General features: G+C 33.9%; 1 protein-coding gene across 1 annotated transcript in view; it reads left to right on the top strand.

The window, feature by feature from the left end:
• Window positions 1-19483, top strand: part of LOC148308596 (sodium/potassium/calcium exchanger Nckx30C-like) — a 119367-nt gene extending 99884 nt beyond the window's left edge. The window contains exon 7 of the mRNA XM_088261496.1: window positions 2163-19483. Within this exon, the coding sequence (XP_088117622.1) occupies window positions 2163-2403 (241 nt within the window). The 3' untranslated portion in view covers window positions 2404-19483. The remainder of the gene's footprint in view (window positions 1-2162) is intronic.
• The last annotated feature ends 282 nt before the right edge of the window (window positions 19484-19765 follow it).

The following is a 19765-nucleotide window of genomic DNA, read 5'->3' as shown; positions in this document are numbered from 1 at the left end:
TTTCAAAAACCATGATTTTGGATTTGCTAACATTCATCAATAAATCAGATTATCTCCAATTATAGGAGTTATTATGAGCTAAAAAAAATGAAATGAAAAGAATATTTTCTAGCGTTTCTCATGTAAATATGTTATTAAAATCCAGGATTTGGACCTCACATACAAATGAAAGAGTTTCTCTTCAATGAAAAGTTTCTTTCATCTCACCAATGGATGTCTCTAGTGTGATTCTAGTGATTCGAGAACTATGTTTCGAAATTGAATCATATGTGTATACAGAAGTTCCAAGAATTTGAGTAGTGTGGTTGTCAATCATGGGTAGAATTGGTAAATGTTACACGTGTGTCAAGTGATCACTTAAACCACCCTATTACAGTGCTAAGCCCCGTAAATGCCCAGACTTCCATATTCTTCTAAAAATTGACATATCGCTCACTCCTTTCAAGAACGTCATAAATCAAAAAACTTGATTTTTCAGGAGAACGTTTTTAAAGTTTAAAAATATAATACAATGTATTGAAAATAAATATCAAGCTAATTTTTAAACTTTTTGCTGTGCAACAGATCTTTTTAGGTATAACCTGAAGGTTTTTTTTCCATTTGAAAAATATTTAGTATATATAAAAAAATAATAAAACAATACCTTTTCTTCAAAATGCAAAAACAACACTTTTTGCCCTGTAGCGGGTAAATATTAAGTTTAAAATATGCCGGTTTTGCTGGGATATAGTTCATTTTCTGGGCATTCCGAAAACATGCACAACTGAAAATTGACGATTTTTGATTTGTAAGCGATATGCTGAGATGTCATTTTTTAAATTTATTTATTTGATACCCTTATAATGGGTTTCTTCCTGCGGGTGTCGGTAAGCGCAATCTGGCGCCAAAATGCGGCCTCATCAAATATGGAGGCTAACCAGACCGCATCTCACAAAGCATCACTTTATATATTCAACAGGACCTCTTACGCTTGACTTGTTATTTACCTAACTGCCTCGCCGAAGGATTCACCTCCCACATGCATTATTGATGCGATCCCCATTGCCAGATTATCGTCTGCTATTTTCCGAACACATCCATTTCCCATGATCTGGTGGCAGAAAAAATACTCAAAAATAGGCTCTCTTCGTGCATTAATATGTGATGGCATAAATATTTAGTACAGGCTGGTTTTTTGGTTGTAAAGGTTCTATGAACATCTATATCAGTGTTCCGCAGACTCTTTCTATTCTATTTGTCGGGTTATGGTCCCGTGGTTAGTGTCGCGGACTCTTAAGTCAGAGTTACTCGGTTCGAACCGACTCTACCACAATTTGATACCTATTTCTAATAATGAGCCGCTTAGGCTCACAGAAATAGTATGAAATTAAAATAATTGTAAATAATAAAAACACAAATATTATTTGTAATATTTGTGTAAATAATAAAAACACAAATATTCTCTTTAAAAAAAAGATACGTCTACCAAATTAAGAAAATTCAGAGTTGCAATAACCATATTATGGTAACATATTTAACATATTATGTTTAATGCGAAATGTGAGCCTACTTAACTGAGCACAGGCTATCAAAATTTGGAGCAATTGTGTTATTTTCACAAAACTAGACCTTTTTCGCGGCACACCAACTAATCACCACGGTACATCAGTGTTCCGCGGCACACACGCGGCGGGACAATGATCTATATAATAATAATAATTTTGGATAATTTATATTGCCCCATTTTCGTAAAATTTTCGCTTCACTGCGGTTTATATAGATTCAGATACTGAAAGTTAAAATTGATTTTAATCTAGAATGATATCTCAGGTTAATGATTTCCTGGAAAAACATCGTAAATGCCAGGTAAATAGATTCATTGTTTGATTTTAGTAAACTACTCAAAATATACCTGTGATCCTTTACTTAACTAGTGTTAACGATGATTTTTTTTTTCGACCAAAAAAGGGCCGAAACGGATATTCAAAAACCGTAGATAACAGGATTTGTTTATCGGTAAAAAATTAAGATACATATTACATGGTTATCACTGCATTATTTTTATATGTTGCCTCGGTGCTTTCACAGATTGGACGTTTGTCGTAAATTTTACGATCGTCCTGTAATCTAGGGTTGATCAAACGGTGAAACAAAATATAACAGTGATTTTTTGTCAATTCCAGATTGCCCGTTCCATGGTTGATATACGGCATCATCTACGGACGGCCCGTGGAGGTGAACTCGGTGGGAATGGTGTGCAGCATCGCCATCCTCTTCATGATGCTGCTGTTCGTGATCATGTCCATCGCGTGCTTCCACTGGAAGATGAACAAGAGCCTCGGCTTCACCATGTTCCTGCTGTACTTCGTGTTCGTGGCGGTCAGCCTGGGCTTCGAGTACGAGTTCCTCGTCTGCCCCGTCTAGGCGGCCGGTGCGACGGCTCCGAACAAAGCAATAAACTTTATTATTACAAATAGGTCTCTTATAGTGTTAATAATCTAGGGAGACTAGCTGGTGTCGTCAAATTTGACAGGTGAGCCGTGATATTGGCGACAAACGACTCGGCACCGTCACTTTTGGTATATCGACAAGCGACCGGCCTCGGAAGGTCCTCTTGAATCGTCAATTTTTCTCTAATATGAAGTTTTTAATCCTCTTCAAATAACAGTATTCCTCATTCGTCACTTTCTACGAGTATTCGTCACGTTGATTAAAGTAAAGATTTCGGAAAAGATTCGTAGCTTTAAATATAATATATGCGTAATTCTTTAAAACCTCCGGTATTTTTAAAAATTGTATTGTAGTTTTCGAATGAAATCACCTTTTTATATCGATTTTATTTTCCATGTAGAATCGGTTTTACATTTTTCGTTAATATGTGTTCGTAATCCTTATTGTTATGTAAAAGTTTGTTGTTGCAATGGTGGTGTGATTGGTTTTTGACATAAGAAAAGGAATGAATTTATTTAGATCGATTTAATCTTCCGTGGATGAAGTGGCAAGTCAAAACTAACGAACGAGTATTTCGTATTTCATATGTAACGAAATGCAAAAGTGAAAGCCTATGGCAACACTAAAAGGTACTTACTTACTAACTTACAAAGTGTTGCTAGTTTCTCACTGTAAATTTCGCTACCAAATTTCAAATCGGACATTTTAAAATGTCTTCTGTCAAGTGGGGTTATTTTTTAACCAAATGGATATGAATTTTCATAGCAGTGTTCTTGGATTTCGTCTGTTTACTGTCTTAAAATTTCTTATACAATTAGTACATTTATGATCAAATATCAATATACATACGTGTATTTTATGCTAGTACTCTTTTCTGGTTTCGTGACCAATATATTATTGACAATTTATCAAATCATAACACTACTTTTCGTAATGTTTTACACTTGTATTAGGGATGCCGAAAAATCGTTTAATTTTTTTTAAAGTTAATTTCTGGCAGCACAATTTCGCTATGGATCTGTCAAAACATTCGTGATTATGTAAGTACATAAAACGTCACAGTTTTCAGTTATTGTCCTGTTTTTCAGGTAATAGTCCATGAATCCCGAAAGGGCACTTCGGGACACATGATTATCCCAGCTTCGCCGGTTTTTAATGAAGTTTAAACTATGGGGTTAGTAATTAAATTAAATTGAATTTATTAGCTATTTTATTTTACACATTACGTTGCTACGCATTCCTCCGAGTGTACGCATCCTTCTTTTGCCAACTTCATCCTACGCCTCAATACATTTGGGCTGGTACCAGGACTCCGTTTTGGTCCGCTAGTTTATCAGATTGAAGTATTTTTTCCAACCCTCATTCGCACCCGATGGTGCATAGGGCACTGCATCATATAAACTTAATGTTATCTTAGTCGTTAACACATGAAAAAAAGGTGATCAGCCCTCCGCTTCAGGTATTGAATTGAAAAAATCACCTATATTTATTTGACCCCCAACTCCCTGGGATTCGAACCCGGGACCTCCAGTTTGGTAGCCGAGCGTGCTGACCATTACACCACGGAGGCGGACTGACAGATAAAGTATGTCGGATAATATTTACATATTACAAAATTAGCCTTGTAAATAACTGACACTGATATAAGAGTTTCTGCTCAATAAAAAGCTTCTTTTCATCTCACCAATAGATGTCTCTAGTGAAGTTCTAGTGATTCAATAACAATGTTTCTGAATTGGTTCATACATATAGAACTTCCAAGAATTTGAGTAGTGTGGTTGTCAATAATGGGTAGAATTGGTGAATGTTACACGTGTGTAATGTGATCACTTCAACCAACCTATGACGGTTGCCAGCCCCGTAAATGCCCAGACTTCCATATTCTTCTTCATCTTTGATGGGATGTCAAAAAAATAACTGACACTGTCAGTGTTCGTTTGTTTTTTACTCGTTTAGATTTGAAAATTTAGAGCCATTTAAAAAAAACAATAGAATAGAAGTTTTCGGTGTCCCTACTATGACTATTCTTCTCATCTGGTTGGCGACTTGAGAGGTAAGATTGATATTTTGTTAGGATTCCGATAGTTGCGAATGATTTGTGTGTAATGCAAGTGCGGTTCGTAAAATGGCCCAGAGATGTGAACGGATTGAAAAGTATTGAATTTACGCTTCATTTTATATTGACACAAAATGTGTAATGGATTGAAAATTATAGGAGGAAAACGTCTTGAAGTGTGTGTAAAATAGTGTTTCTGGAATGTTATAATGGTTATAGCGTACCCGTAATAATATTACATATACATACAAATATATAGTAGAATAGTTGGATCTTTTCTATACAATTTTTCATAAATATTTATTCAAATCTGTAGATAAACAATATTTACAAATCTATCAAAGTATCGTAGAATGTAGCTAGGGAAGTCGTGGCAATGGAATCTCTATTTAGGATATTTCTCGGAAATTAGTCGCTTGTCGCCAATATCATCGGTGCTCAGTTTGAGTTAGGGTCTGTTGTACACTTAGTTGTGACAGTTGGGGTCAGTTGTACACCTATCTGTGACAGTTAGGGTCTGTTGCACACCTATCTATGACAGTTGGGGTCAGTTGTACACTTATCTGTGACAGTTAGGGTCTGTTGTAGACCTAGTTGTGACAGTTGGGGTCAGTTATACACCTATCTGTGACAGTTAGGGTCTGTTGTACACCTAGTTGTGACAGGGTCGAATACCTGGTTGTAATAGTTGAGGTCAATTCAATACCTGATTGTGACAGTAGGGGTCAGTTGTGTGCCTAATTATTACAGTTGGCATCAAATGTTTACCTGGCTAAGTGATTGGGTCAGTTGAATACCTAATTATGACAGTCGGGGTCGGTTGTAGACCTAGTTACGAAGGTCGGAGTCAGCTGTGTTCCTGGTTGTCACAGCTAGGGTCAGATGTACATACAGGTCAGAGCTCCCGGAGTGGTCGAGTACTATACCGGACACCATCCAAGGCCTCTACCAAACTTTCCTACACACTTTGGCACTCCACGGACTGTAGACACACTTCTATTCTGCATTTTTAGTCTGTAAATATTCAACCACACTGACCATCTATTATAACCCTGCAGTGAAGCTGAAAATTAGTAAAAAAGATTCTACTAAAATACTGGGTGATGTAATGTGTATTACATTTTAAAACGCATTCTGTCAAATTAAAATTAATCGCTTATTGCAAGACAGGTACTTACAATATTAAGTAAGGTAGATTACAAAATAACAAAAACAATGAAACTTCACTTCATAAATGACTTTCCAACAGAACTGTTCTTTAGTAAATATCTTAAATCAGATAAAAATCTATTGTAAACTTGCAGAATGGAAGTGTGTCGAATTCAAATATTAACACACAGGATATACCCTACCAAAACGTACAGGATAGAAATGTGTGTCACAACTTACAAGATAGACCCAAACAAAACTACTGAAAAGGATTAAAATGTGTCCGACCTAATCTAAACTTGCAGGAAAAAATGTGTAGGACCTAACCAACCACGCAGGATCTAAATTAAAACTTGCAAGATGGACCTTACCAAAAGCTGCAGGATCAAAAGTGTCGGACGTAACGTAACCTCGCGGGATGGAAATGTGTCTCGACAGCCTCATGCCAGGACATATCAGCCTTCACAGGGCTTCGGTCTTCCTTGGGGCCCGCCGGCAGGTGGCCCCCGACGGATTAGTAGTGTTTATATGGACTCCCGCCCGCAGGGCTGCGAGCACCGGTCGGGTGGCCCCCACTCGTGCGAGTCTAGCCTGGTAGGTTGTGAGGGATGTACCACTTTTCATTGCATTCTCTTCTCTCGCCCCCAAGAAGTTTTTTCTCCAATTCTTCTATATTAAAGGTACGAGTAAGATATTGTATTTTAGGTAGCCCATTGTTACTAGAGAAATTGTTTTTATATAAAAGAGAATTATTGAAATGTACGTCAGAATATTATGTATATTTATATATATATGTATGGCAACTGTTCAAAGCGCCCGCCTTCGAGGTATCCCATTCCGTTTAGTTATATACGCATACAAATCATTTTCAAATGTACCTAAGTAATAAACATCGAATACGTTTTGTAACATTTGAGCTTATACCTACAAGAGCGATTTTTATACAAATTTATTACAAATTATCTTTAAATATTTTGTTGAGAACTAACAGTATTATTAAATGTTATATATGGTGTATATAATGCCCACATAGTTCATTTTTAGTACTCCCGTGTAGAAGTCACCAATTGATCCAATTTACTGCCACAAATTTTTGTAGGCCACTCCAGGATTATAATTCAGATATCAGACGGTTATAATTCGCCAGATAGCCGATGGTTATTGTTATCATCCACCATATTCTGTTAAAGCTCCTTTATTTGAACTGTGACAGAATTTTCGTTTGGAATCCCAATGAATTTTACTATTGGTTGTATCTTTTGATACAAAACTTTTGATAATTCATAATTTGACAAAATAAAATTAAAAACATCAAGAAAAATCCAAGTTAAATCATAACAAAATGTATAATTAAAATGTAACATTGTTTTAAAATCACTATAAATAGTTTTATAGTGATTAATTTATAGTGATTTTAAAACAAAGCAACATTTTAATTATAAAATGGAAAATCACAAAGTTAGTGCTTCAAATATAAATTGTATACATAACAAAATGTTTTAATTCAGGTGAATGATTAAATAAACTCCTTGAAGTTGGTATTTTGTAATCAATTATGAATTATTATAATATTTAATCTTGTGCCTTTCAAATTCGAATGAAAATGCTTTTACTGTAGTTCAGTAATCTGTCGGTTAAACGAAACTTTTGATAATTCGTAATTGGATAAAATAGAACTTAAATTATCGCAAAAAAATGTTGAATCCTAACAAAAAGTGTTAATTCAGATGAATTATTGAATCAACGTTCAAGAAATCTGATGGCGAAAACTGTTTGGCAATACGATAGTTATAACTGTTTGGTAATTTGACAGCTATATGTAATTTTTAGTGATTTAACAGTTACTACCTATAAATTAACAACTATCAGTATCAATAACAATACACAGTTGTAATCCAAAGTTTACAACTGTACGGTGAATAGGAAAATAGAAGACCTTTATTGTATGCATTCAAATATAGAAAAAGTTTATTATATTCCTGGCCAGCATTCTCCCATGATAATTGAATATCAGTTTGTGACTACTACGCAGTATCTATGTTTTTGTTATGTGTGAATGAATGAGCGGGGTTTATAAAAAGGGAGAGATATGTTGTGAATATTAAAGGTGCTCGATGTAAAAAGGAAAAAAAATATATTTACAAATTCTGTGTATGTAGATAGTATTGAAATGGTACCTACAAAAAATTATATATTCTGTTTGTATGAGATTGGTTTAAAGGAAATATTGGGTTTCGAGTGACGGGATGTTTGGTGAATGTTTCACTGCTTACCCCGGCAGGTCACAGTGTGAATGGTTCCTTTGTAGATAATCTGACTGTTTCCCCGTTCTAGTCGTTAATGGAGAGATTAGATCACAAGATGGGTTACCCCGAAGGCGCGTCTTTGGCCACACGGTTCTAACATGTACGCACACAAATTTGACACAGCATTATATTGTGTGGTGAGCAAAGATTTGTATAATGTATATTTTATGAGAACATCTCAAGGGACTGTTACTAATATGTATATTTTATAAAACAAACAATTTTATTCCACATAATGCCGGAGCCGGACTTGATGACTTATTTATTAATGCCATGTTTTTTGTTATTTCTATACAAATCGCACCAATTATACTAGGCATGTTTGTTAAAAAAAACTATTAATATGTTTTATTTTAAACTACCTGTAACCGTCCACGCATTGTTGTGGCTCAGTCTGGTTGAATGGAAATAAAATAAAATAGAAAGCATGCATTTCTAACATTTTTAATTTACAATGCTTGCGAAGCTATGAGAATATTAATAATCTATGAAAAAACAATGCTAGGTGCCTGCCATGAGGAATGTTTAGTATTGTTAAAAAAACTGTTTTTCATAAAAAGTATATTTTTACCTGTGTCAGGTAAAAACAACTCACCAGTTTATAGAAAAAACACCTGCGTACAACATTGTATCAAAGCATTCGCTGGATAACTTCTAAGATTGAAGATTTTGAACAATCATTTTTAATAGTACATTACTTTTCATATTTAAATTACTGTCCTCTTAATCACGTATTCTGGGTCATATTGACCCGATACTGTGAGCTATAAAAGCGCATTTTCCCCATGACAAGTTATTACACCAAGTTTTGTTATTCCTAATTATTGTTATATCTAAAATGATTGGTGAAAAGTGTTCATGTGTAATTCCATTTTTAGGCAAGTTATTTTTCACATACACAATTGTTGCAGTAATAAATATAATAAGGAAATATATCATAGAACGCTAGGTTTTAACTATTTTTCATAGAAATCTTGTCAAAATAATAAACTTATCATTATAATCTTACAATTCTACGCTTATTCTACTTAAAATAAGTAATTTTTCTCTATTTATAACACTATTATTTTTATTACTGCATACATTTTGTATGAATTAATTTTGGTAAGTGCACGGCTCCTTAAAAGAGTTTTCTTTATTCATATTATGTACCGTAAAGTGGGTATACTTTGCACCATGGGTGATACTTTGCACCACCTTCTGTAAAGAAATTGTAGAGCTGGTCATCTCTGATACATGTCATTTTTCATTCTACTTTCTATTATTTCTGATAGATGGCACTTCAATCTACTTTTAAGTTTACAGAAGTAACAGTCGGTCGCTATTGCTTCAATGCGCTTTTCCTGTCCGAACGTAAAGAAAGTTTTCTGTCTGAAAATTGTGTCCGAAAAAATCCAGTGGAATCAGTATACTGAAACTAGTTACAACAAGCGAGTGGTCTCTAAATCGTAGGTAGATAGGCCCTGCTTTTCTCAAATGCTGTATTTTTTAGTTACATTGTCAAGTTTTTGTAAAAATAATATTTTTTTAAGAACTGACTTGTATTGACCACATTTGGGGTAACATTGCACCAAGTGCAGAGTATCCACAAAAGGCCATAGTTAATTAATTTGATGAAAAGTCTTAAAACGGCTAATACAACTTGACATGTTTGCTAAATATCTATAGGTTTTGTGTACTTACTTAATTCCTGATGGTATACTTTTTTTTAAAAATGTCAAGAACACACAAACAGCGGCCTTATGCCAGACGATACTGCGATTTTACACCGAAGAGAGTGGAGCAGTGTTTGGAGGCCATTCGAAATGATACAATCAGTCAAAGAAAGGCTGAAGAAAATCCCTAGAAGGACGATTAACTATAAGCTCAAAGGTCAGCACACAAAACCTGTGGGAAAACCTCCGATATGTGACAAGGGCGAAGAGCAATCCTTCGTAAACTGCATAGTAGACATGAGTGAGTACGGTTTCCCAGTGAGTGTTTTTAACAATCGCTACATTCTAATAGCCTATTTGGATAGATTTGGCAGAAGAGTACAAATATTAAAGAACAACGTACCAGGCTCTGAATGGATAAGATCATTTTTGCAAAGAAATAAAACCTTGACTGTTGCTAAAACTGGTCAGTTGCTTAATCGGTTGCCATTAAAAGCGTATGAAAATGACGTGCGCCAGAGTTTTCAACAGTTTTTGGAAGAAAACAGATTCAACCCAAAGAATTCAGTCTTAAAACGCAGGAAAACGATACCGATAGAACCAGGTAAGAGCATTGCTCACGATCCAAATGTCGAAATGAACGTTGACGAGACACAAATGCTACCTGAACCAACTACATCAATGATCCCACCTTCCGCATCGAAACTTCCAGCATATCTAGTATTAACTGATTATAGTTCACACGGAAGCTTTGAGGAAGAGGGAGAAGAACAAAAACGATGACTGAAACCAGTTATCGTATTTGTTCTTCCATTTCATTAGGACCAGTAAAAAAGAAGGTGGAAGAATATGTCGTATTTCATTATGAAGGAGAAAAATTTCCGGGACAGATTTTGGAAATAAAGAAAGACAGAGCTGTTAAATCCATGCAGGAGAGTCTCAAATCGTGGAAGTGGCCGATGAAGGATGACTTTCTTCAATATTCTTGGAAGGATGTAGCGGGTTCCATAAAAGAACCGAAAATGCAATCCAAAAGAGGTTTCTTTACCGTCCCGGAACTTGACCATATTTAGACCTAATTTAATTTTAATTCCTATTACCTATGTAGTACGATATGTTTTATTATCCACCTTTTATTTTATATAATTTTAAACCTTCAGTATTGAAAAAAAAAACATTTTTGTTAGATTTTTCAATATTTTTTTTAAAAAATTTCTATCAAGTGTCTTATTTTTCCATAATTATACAATATTATAATCTGCATTTAGTGAACTGTGAGCCAAAACCCTTCATAAGGTGCAACAAAACTTGTAGGATAGCCTTTACTTTGCATCAATTTGGATTCTAGTACGAAAAGTGTAGAGAAAATATCATGGTGCAAAGTTGTACTTTACCCCGGGATACTTTGCACCAAAATATAAATATAAAAAAAAAATACAGGCAAAATAGATAAAAATTTTAAAACGTATCAGACATGTTACAGGTATATGTGTTATTACATTGCAATAGTTGAAACCTCAGAAAAAGTAAAAAACCTGATCTGAATAGACAATTTTTTGAAAAAATGCAATATTTTGGTGCAATGTATACCCACTTTACGGTATTTTAAAATCCCAACCCTTATATAAATTTTATTTACCTTAGACTTGATGTGTGTAATCATTATTTACTTTGATTGTGTAAAAAATATTGTTATCGATGATGTAAAAATTGTAATGAATATATGTTTTCTTTAATATTGTTGGTACACCGTGCACTTTCAAATTCGGCTCTGGCATTGATTGTTTTAAAACTGCACAAAATTAACAATACCTCATCCAGATTTACTAAAATGGCGTTCTTTCACCGTTTAAAAATTGACCAAAACTGTCAGTTTATCAGATTTTATCCCAGATTGTTTAGTATGCAATTGTAAACAAACATGGATACCCACATTAATATGTATTATTTACGGTATTCATATTTCTGTATTATTTAAACTAAGTAAAAACAATCTGTGATGAAAACTATCTGTTTCTGACAAAATGTCAGTTAGAAAATTGTCAGTATTGGCAAAGAAGAAAACCCCATAATTGTAATTAGAGTGATATTGAGAAGACGTGGGGTGAAATTTGAAGGCATTTGGATGGGGTATGATGTAACATTAAGACAGATAACGCACAGAGACATTGAGGAATAAGGATGTTATTATTAGCGGAGCATCTACGCAGCGTTTAATGTGAAACTGTATTAAGTATACAAGTCCCGCCGTTTGGACAGTATCCCGATGGAGGACATCTCGTTTTCGTGGAAATATTTAAATAGATGAATATATCAAATAACTAGTTTGTTACTAGAATCGTTAAATGAATCTAAGATTATTATATATTTAAAATAGGCAATGTGTTCTGTGAATTGTTTTTCAGGATTCCATCGCGCCGGCCGATCCGGCTCGAGTGCCCCCAAACACCAAAACTTCATACATTTTCTATTGGCATAATGTATTTGTTACAAGTTACGGATAGGCAAAGAAAACACAAGTGCATCTGCGAACCTTCCCTTCCCGTATCCGCTTGATTCCCTCTCCAAATTCTCCGGTTGTTTCCACTGAATTCGCAGTCTCGCTTGTTTGAAAGAATCTTACGAATCCGACGTCCTTAATATTACTCTCTTAGGTAGGAATGTTAACATATTTGAAGTGTTTGCAGCGTGTACTTGGAGTGGTTGCCTGTCTGTAACTAGATTTGTTACCGTCACTATTAGAGTTACCAAAACTCACTTGTTAAATGCAACGGAAGTTTTGTAAAGTCTTTAAGTTATAATGAATGCAAATGGACGCATGCTAACGTAGAATAAGGCTACCTTATGATTTAAGTACATATATCTATCCGCTAAGTGCACAACGAGTGTGATAGTAATCTGAGCGAAGGACAACTGTAATTCGGTTTTATTTGCTACCTCATGTCCTCATGTGTGCATAGAGAAGATATTGCTAGAGGTAGGAGCGCACCTATAGACTAGAACCTTAACGCGACGACTTAGGAGCGCCATATTATATGTTTATTGACATAAAATATGTACTAAGTTAGTTAATCGACATTCTTAAAGATTACGCTTAACTAAATGAATAAAATTTTGAGCACTATTTACTGGTAAATATATTTTTGTTTACATCGGGAAATATATATCTCGGTAGATGTCTTTTACAAGACTCGTTTATGACTAAAGTTACGACGATAGGAAATTTATACTTTGAAGCATTGTTAATGTCCAAATGTTTTAAAGGTGCATTCAATAAATCGCTTTTAAAATTTAACTAATGATAAATATGATAATTTTTAATAAAGTAATATCAAATATGACCAAGAAATAGTTGGATTTATTAGTTTTGAAAATAGTTCAACGTAGAAGACGGCTATTAGCCGTCGATGTGAGTATAATAATAATCCATGATGTCTTATGGAACTTTTTCCCTTTGGTAATTGTAACGTATCTATATTATAATGGAAGCACAGCTTATGATTAAGGAATATGAGAATATTTACAAAAGTTGATATTTAAAGCTATACATTTTATTACCGTAGTGAAGGTCGGGTGGGGAAATATATTTACTAATATGACATAATTTGAAGTAGAAACACTCCACTCTCACACGTGATAGCATTACTTTATAATAATCATAGAGAAAAGTAGGGACTCGCATCTGTCCTTATCTGAGATTTTGATATCTAAATATTAATTAAAGTTAAGGAAACGGTAGCTGAGATATTTATAAGGTTATTTCATTTCTTTAAAAATGTTTAGTAAAAATGCACAAAACAAAGAAAATATATGAATATTGTTGTATAATGCTACGATCCACATTAATCTGGATGAAGATACAGTATATTACGTTTGAATGCTAGAAGATTTCTCAAAATAAACCGCCCACAGCTGTGCACATGTTTCAATCATGGGTGTCACATATTAAGAATTTTAATAACCAATAAACCTTTCTTGTATAGGTATTGAACAGTAGCCATTAATCCAATACTAAATCATGAAGGCTGTTACACAAAAGTGTATTGACAAAACTGTTGATTTTAACATTATCTTTTTTCCTCATTCACACCAATGATGCGTAGAGCACTGCAGTAGACATGGGTCATTTGTGAACAACCGGATATCAATGTTTCATTCAGGTGCAGTGATTGAGCGACTGATCTTAGTTTCGAGTGAATCTTACCCACTGATTCTCTGATTCATATCAATGACAGTGAATTGATGACTTCACAGACTTGTGTTTTTTTTTCTTTTTAAGTCTTTCTCATCTTTTCAGTGAGCTGTTATTTCAGTGACAAAATGAACAGATGATAAAATAATTTAATAAATCTATCATCCTCAATGGTCAGGTCAGGTTACGTGGTTGGTGTGAGTCAAATTTCCAAGGTTTGAGCACTCTATCATAACTTAATTCCTTTTATTAATTACGGGCCATTTGAAAATAGTATGAAATTTAAATGTTATGTATATTAGTGTTTATTATTTTTTAAAAATACAGGCAAAGATGCATTTCTCTATTCATCATTGAGTGCTGATAGGAAAAAAAATAAGCAAATAAAATGATAACAAGCTGCTTTCAATACCAGTTATTTGCAAATACATATACCGGTTGACAGTTGGTAATATTTCACTTCCCTACAGATGGCATTCCACTGGTGTTGCCGTATCATACAAAACCGGTCAAGTTTCCCGTATTTGGTATTCCTAACCCATCAAAATAAAAGCTTAATCTTCACCTTTATTCAAATTATAAATCTGAAAGCCTCGGTTGAAGATTTTTGCTTTATTTTTAAGATTCCATTATAGGAGATAGAAATCATAGTACATTTCAACTGTCAATTGAAAAGAATATGATATTTTGTACAAGTGTCTGCTTCAGTGTAATAACTGTTACATGTATAGTAATAGAATATAAAGAGTTATTTTCCTAGAATGTATTATAGGTCCTACTAGAATTAAGCGTTGATTATTTCTTCTCTCATTAGTAACGCTAGTACTCCGACCATGATCAGGGTGGTTTCCAATGCATCGACATCTCTTTTATGAAAGAATGACATTTCACCCTTTTATTTAAAAAAAATGAAATAATTACAGTGATCCCTCGACATTCACGGATGATACTGACTCTCCTCGGTCACTATTGACTATGGCTTAAGTGATTTGCCTCTATTGCTTTTCAGGAGACGCATTTGATGTGCTATCATTTTGTTGAATAATCATATTGCGAGACTATTTTATAATAATAAGATGGAATAGAGTATTGGCAATATGTTAATGTATAATTTGTTAACATTTATAACCTTACAAGGTTGTAGCGCTTACTGCTTTGATCTTAATCCATTTATGCATATTGAGTTACTGAATCCCAATTTCCAGTGAATCTCATTTACGAATGCTACCTTGTTCAGAGGCTTACTGTTTCACAGTATTACTTTACAAATATATTACTTTATCGCCATCTCTTGACATTTTTGTGCAGTCATAGAGCTGAAATACCTTGACAGTAAGTGCGTATGAAAAGAATCAGAGATAACATACTCGAAATGTTATATATTTTTTATATCATTTCAAAATTTATAGTACATTTCTTAAGTAATCATTTTTCTATTGACATGTATGTACATATCGCTCACTCCTTTCAAGAACGTCATAAATAAAAAATTGACAATTATTAGTTGTGCATGTTTTCAAAATGCCCAGAAAATGTACTACATCCCAGCAAAAGAGGCATATTTTTAACTTAATATTTATTCGCTACCGGGCAGAAAGTGTTAGTTTTGCATTTTGAAGAAAATGTATTGTTTAATTATTTTTTAAAATTTACTAAATATTTTTCAAATGGAGAAAAAACCTTCAGGTTTTACCTTAAAAGATCTATTTCACAGCAAAAAGTTCAATAAGTGGCTTGATATTTATTTTCAAAACATTGTATTATATTTTCAAACTTAAAAATGTTCTCCTGAAAAATCAGTTTTTTTTTATTTATGACGTTCTTGAAAGGAGTGAGTGATATGTCAAAAATCTACGCATACCTGAATTGATTACGGACTCTGGCTGAAAATAAAGAAAGACGGTTTATTGTAACTATTTCATCCATCGCACAACATTGGCTCTTCAAATTGCAACAGTAAAGTGTGTAGGCATAAATATTTATGTTTTTATGCAGTCTTATAATTAAAGGAAGATTTTTTCAAATCATAGATGTCCTTAAAAACTTTATCATGATAGAGATGAACTACTGACTGAATTTTAACCATGAAATATTTTTTCTTCCGAATTCCTGTATCATTTATATGTTCACATTCTTAGTCATGCTGCCATATTAAGCAAAGAAGAGTGATTGATGCATAGAGACTGGTTCAGAATTTTAGCATTACTTGCTATATTTTTCTTCTAACTATCCACACCCAATGGTGCGTAGGGCAGTAGGGCACTGTTTCACATAGATGCAGTGTTGTTTCGATTGTAAAGTACACAAAGGCAATTAGTCCTGCGCTTCAGGTACTATTCCAGAGTGATATATTAAATAGATATTATATTGAAAATTGCTAATATATATTTTTACCCCCCTGGGAATCGAAGTCAGGATCTCCAGCATGGTAGCCAAACACTCTAACTATTACACTAGGGAGGGAAACATATCTACTTTGCATAAAATACTAAGCAACCTGAATTGTTGTATAAATTTGACGCTCTGTAGGCAGGTTCCTTGATATTGATGGCTTGTATATTTTGGAATAAACCACTTGTCCCTACATAGAGTTAAACAAGTTCTGAGAGCATTCTTTTGCTTTCTGATAAATTGTTAATCTCTGACAGGAATATACCGGTAGTGATTGGTAGCTAATAGTTCCTGATCGGTGGTATCACGAAGTGCCGACTTATGATAAAATGTTAAATTCTTAATGGGAAATATCTCAAGTTTGCCTATGTACATATCCCTTCAAGCTTAGTATGGCAGCATACATGAAAATTTAAAAATAAATCATGTTTATTACACCATTGGGAGTTATTTATGTTGAGGAAAATATGCAGAAAAAAATTACAGGAAGTGAAATGTTATGTTACCAAACCTTTTTAATTTGTTAATTAATTCAAACTTTGTACATTTATTTCACAAATGAGCAATAGAACTTACTTAAACCTGCATCATTCTAATAATTTAATAGACTCTTGATATCATCTATATAATACACATACAAAACTAACGGATAGTCCCTGTAAATAGGGTATTACGGAAGCTTTCTCGTGTTGCCCACAGATGGCAGTGAACTATCAGTTCAAATTTATGAATCACATGCCAACTCCAAATTGCGACCTCAACATCAATTTTAGATGTTGAGATTTGAAGTTTTAATAAGGTATCATAAGTCATTTATTTTGTTTTTGAACCAGCTTCATATTTAATAAAATATGTATAAAATAAATAATTTGAGATGACTAAATTGAACAAATTTAGTGCAGATCTGACTTTGGTATTGTCATTATGAAATACTAAAGTCATAGACCTGTACTAAATTAATCACATTTAATGCCGGCATTCAAAATTTGTTATTATTGTTATAAATATATATCGTTAGGTTACTTTGAAATGGTTCTGATTTATAGAAAACCCTATCACTGTATTTCAATTCAGTGGTGACATTTCCACCATTTGGAAAAATGAAGACATCTTTATTTCTTATTTTGAACACTCATTTTATTAAAAAATCCTCTCTACTGTACTGAAATCCACAATATGTAAGCAAGTTCAATACCATTAAGATGACATACTGAATTAAGTACATAATTACCCTAAATCAATAAAACATTTTATCTGTGCGTCTCTCTCACTCTTAACCAAGTGCCCAAATTACTATCGCAGAAGCGGCACAAGTGAAATGCAGATATATTTTGCTGATTATGATGGTCGCCATGATCAATATACCCCAAATTTTATCATGTGACTGTACGAAAGATTATTTTCATAGATGTCAACAGTATAAAATTAAGCTACATTTTAAGATGAAAATCATTATGATGGCAACACTGCCCAGAAAAAAATGCAGGCTTTGTATATTTAGTTAGGACATTTTTTTTATAGTAACCTAATGGTATTACCACAACGAAGTTACTTCAAAATACATATTAAATCATTTCCCCAATCCTTTAGCAATAAAAACCCTGATTATTAAAATTAAAATACTTAATATATGTATTACTGAAGAGTTTAAAAATGTTATACTGTCACATGTGACATGGAATCTGATGTAAAAAGTATTGTTTGAGATGGGCGTTTTTTGTAATGTCTTTTGAAGGTGCCCTTTTTGTCCATAAGCAAAATGTTTAAAATATAATTTTTGAGACCATGTTGTAATTTTCACGCTTATTGATGTAAGAGAAATACATTTTTTGGCAATCCATTTGAGATGGATGGATTTAAGTAAAAAAAGAAGGAGCCATTCTCATTGAGAAATTGGAAAATAAACTGTTAAAATATCAAGATAAATCGTGGAATATAAAGGAAGATGACCATTTTTAACCTGTTGATCTAATTCTTCTAATATTCGCCGCCCGGATCCAGTGACGTATAGGGCACTGCATAATATTGATGCAATCTTAACTTAATTGTTAATAGTCCTGTTCTTGAGTCTGATAAATAAATATACGAGTGAAAAATCTTTTATGTTTATTTTCATAGTGACTTCCAGTATGGGTAGCCAAACATGCTAACTACTACACTTTGAAGGTGGACTAATATATAATCATCATCATCTTCTAAATGCAGCGCCTTGTTGTGTCAGCCACTTGTCTCTGTCAGTCGCCATCCTCTTGAGCTGCGAATAGGAGGAGACGTCCATGAGCCGCTTTAAATCCTGGAAGTATGAAGTTCTTGGGCGGCCTCTTGTTCGTTTTCCCAAGATTCTTCCTTCGAAGATTAATATATAATATCATTCATAATAATCGGTTAGTTTTCACACTCACCACCATTAAACTATTTAGTTTGACATACATAAGCAATGAGTGTCCATTACATGCTGCTTCTTTTCTCTTTGTCAATGGCATGAATTTTATCTGTGGTCTTTCAAATAGTTTCAATATTAAAGGTAGAAAATCATCTTTCTGTGACACAGAATTCTTGCAAATAAAGATTTTTTTTGCGATCTGGCACTTTACACACTTTGAACGTGTAATATTTACCAGTCCCAAGATGTCTGTTAATAGCTGGAAGCTCTTAAATTACCCAAATCAACAGGTGGAAGTGAGTATGACAAGAATTATTAATTTAATCTCAACATTATAATTCAATGTTTCCATATGTTTTCTATTACGAGTATGGGTATGTGATCCCAGGTTCCTCAGCTGTTATTCTTTGATTCCTTTCTGTATAGCTTTCTAGCAAGAATGTCCTTTAGCAGGCATATATACTACATAAATGAAGGAATTCAGGGAGTAGAACATTATCGCTATACGGGAAAGAAGATTAAAGAGAGATAGGTAGAAAAAGGAAAGGAGTAATGGTTAGGGCACTCGGGGCTACATACCCGTGCTCTTGGACAGTGTGTCTTTGAGCTTTTCTGCCTTTAATGCATTTTAAACATTGATGTGCTTCCTGTTGATGTAAGAGGTTGATTTTCTCATGTAAAATGCCTTGTATCATGCTCTCGCAAAGAGAGCTTACTTGTGCGAGCAAAGGGGCTATTGTTGGACGATTATGATAGTGTAAGCGGGTCGTGTGACGTGTGGACGTCTCAGTTATAGGATGCGAGTGCCGGCTCTCGTGTGTTTGGGGGCACTTCGGAGTGGTCGTGGGATGGAATCAGCGGCGAAGGCCACAGCATGTTATTCATTTTGCCGACAATATTATAAAAATGTAATCAAAATACCAAAAATGATTGTTTTACTCTACCCACCTTCCTGCTCTCCTTAGATTCCTTTAGGACTGTTATCTACAAAACACAAAATGGTTCATTTCGTGCTGCATCTGGTACTGACTTTATGAATTTTGTTTTTACAAGTCATGCTATTTTAAGCATTGATTGGCATCAAATCGAGATGGAGGACCATATAGTTTATCTATGATTCCCGTGTGCCGAAGAAATTCTTTTTCTGTTATATGAAGTTTTGTTATTACAGGAGGTACAAGGATCAACTGAACGCCACATTGA

Source organism: Brachycentrus maculatus, unplaced genomic scaffold (genome assembly GCF_059751285.1).
Source record: "Brachycentrus maculatus isolate JH-2025_06_01 unplaced genomic scaffold, ASM5975128v1 h1tg000157l, whole genome shotgun sequence".
Classification (NCBI taxonomy): Eukaryota; Metazoa; Arthropoda; class Insecta; order Trichoptera; family Brachycentridae; genus Brachycentrus; species Brachycentrus maculatus.
This window is presented reverse-complemented; position numbering and strand designations above follow the sequence as displayed.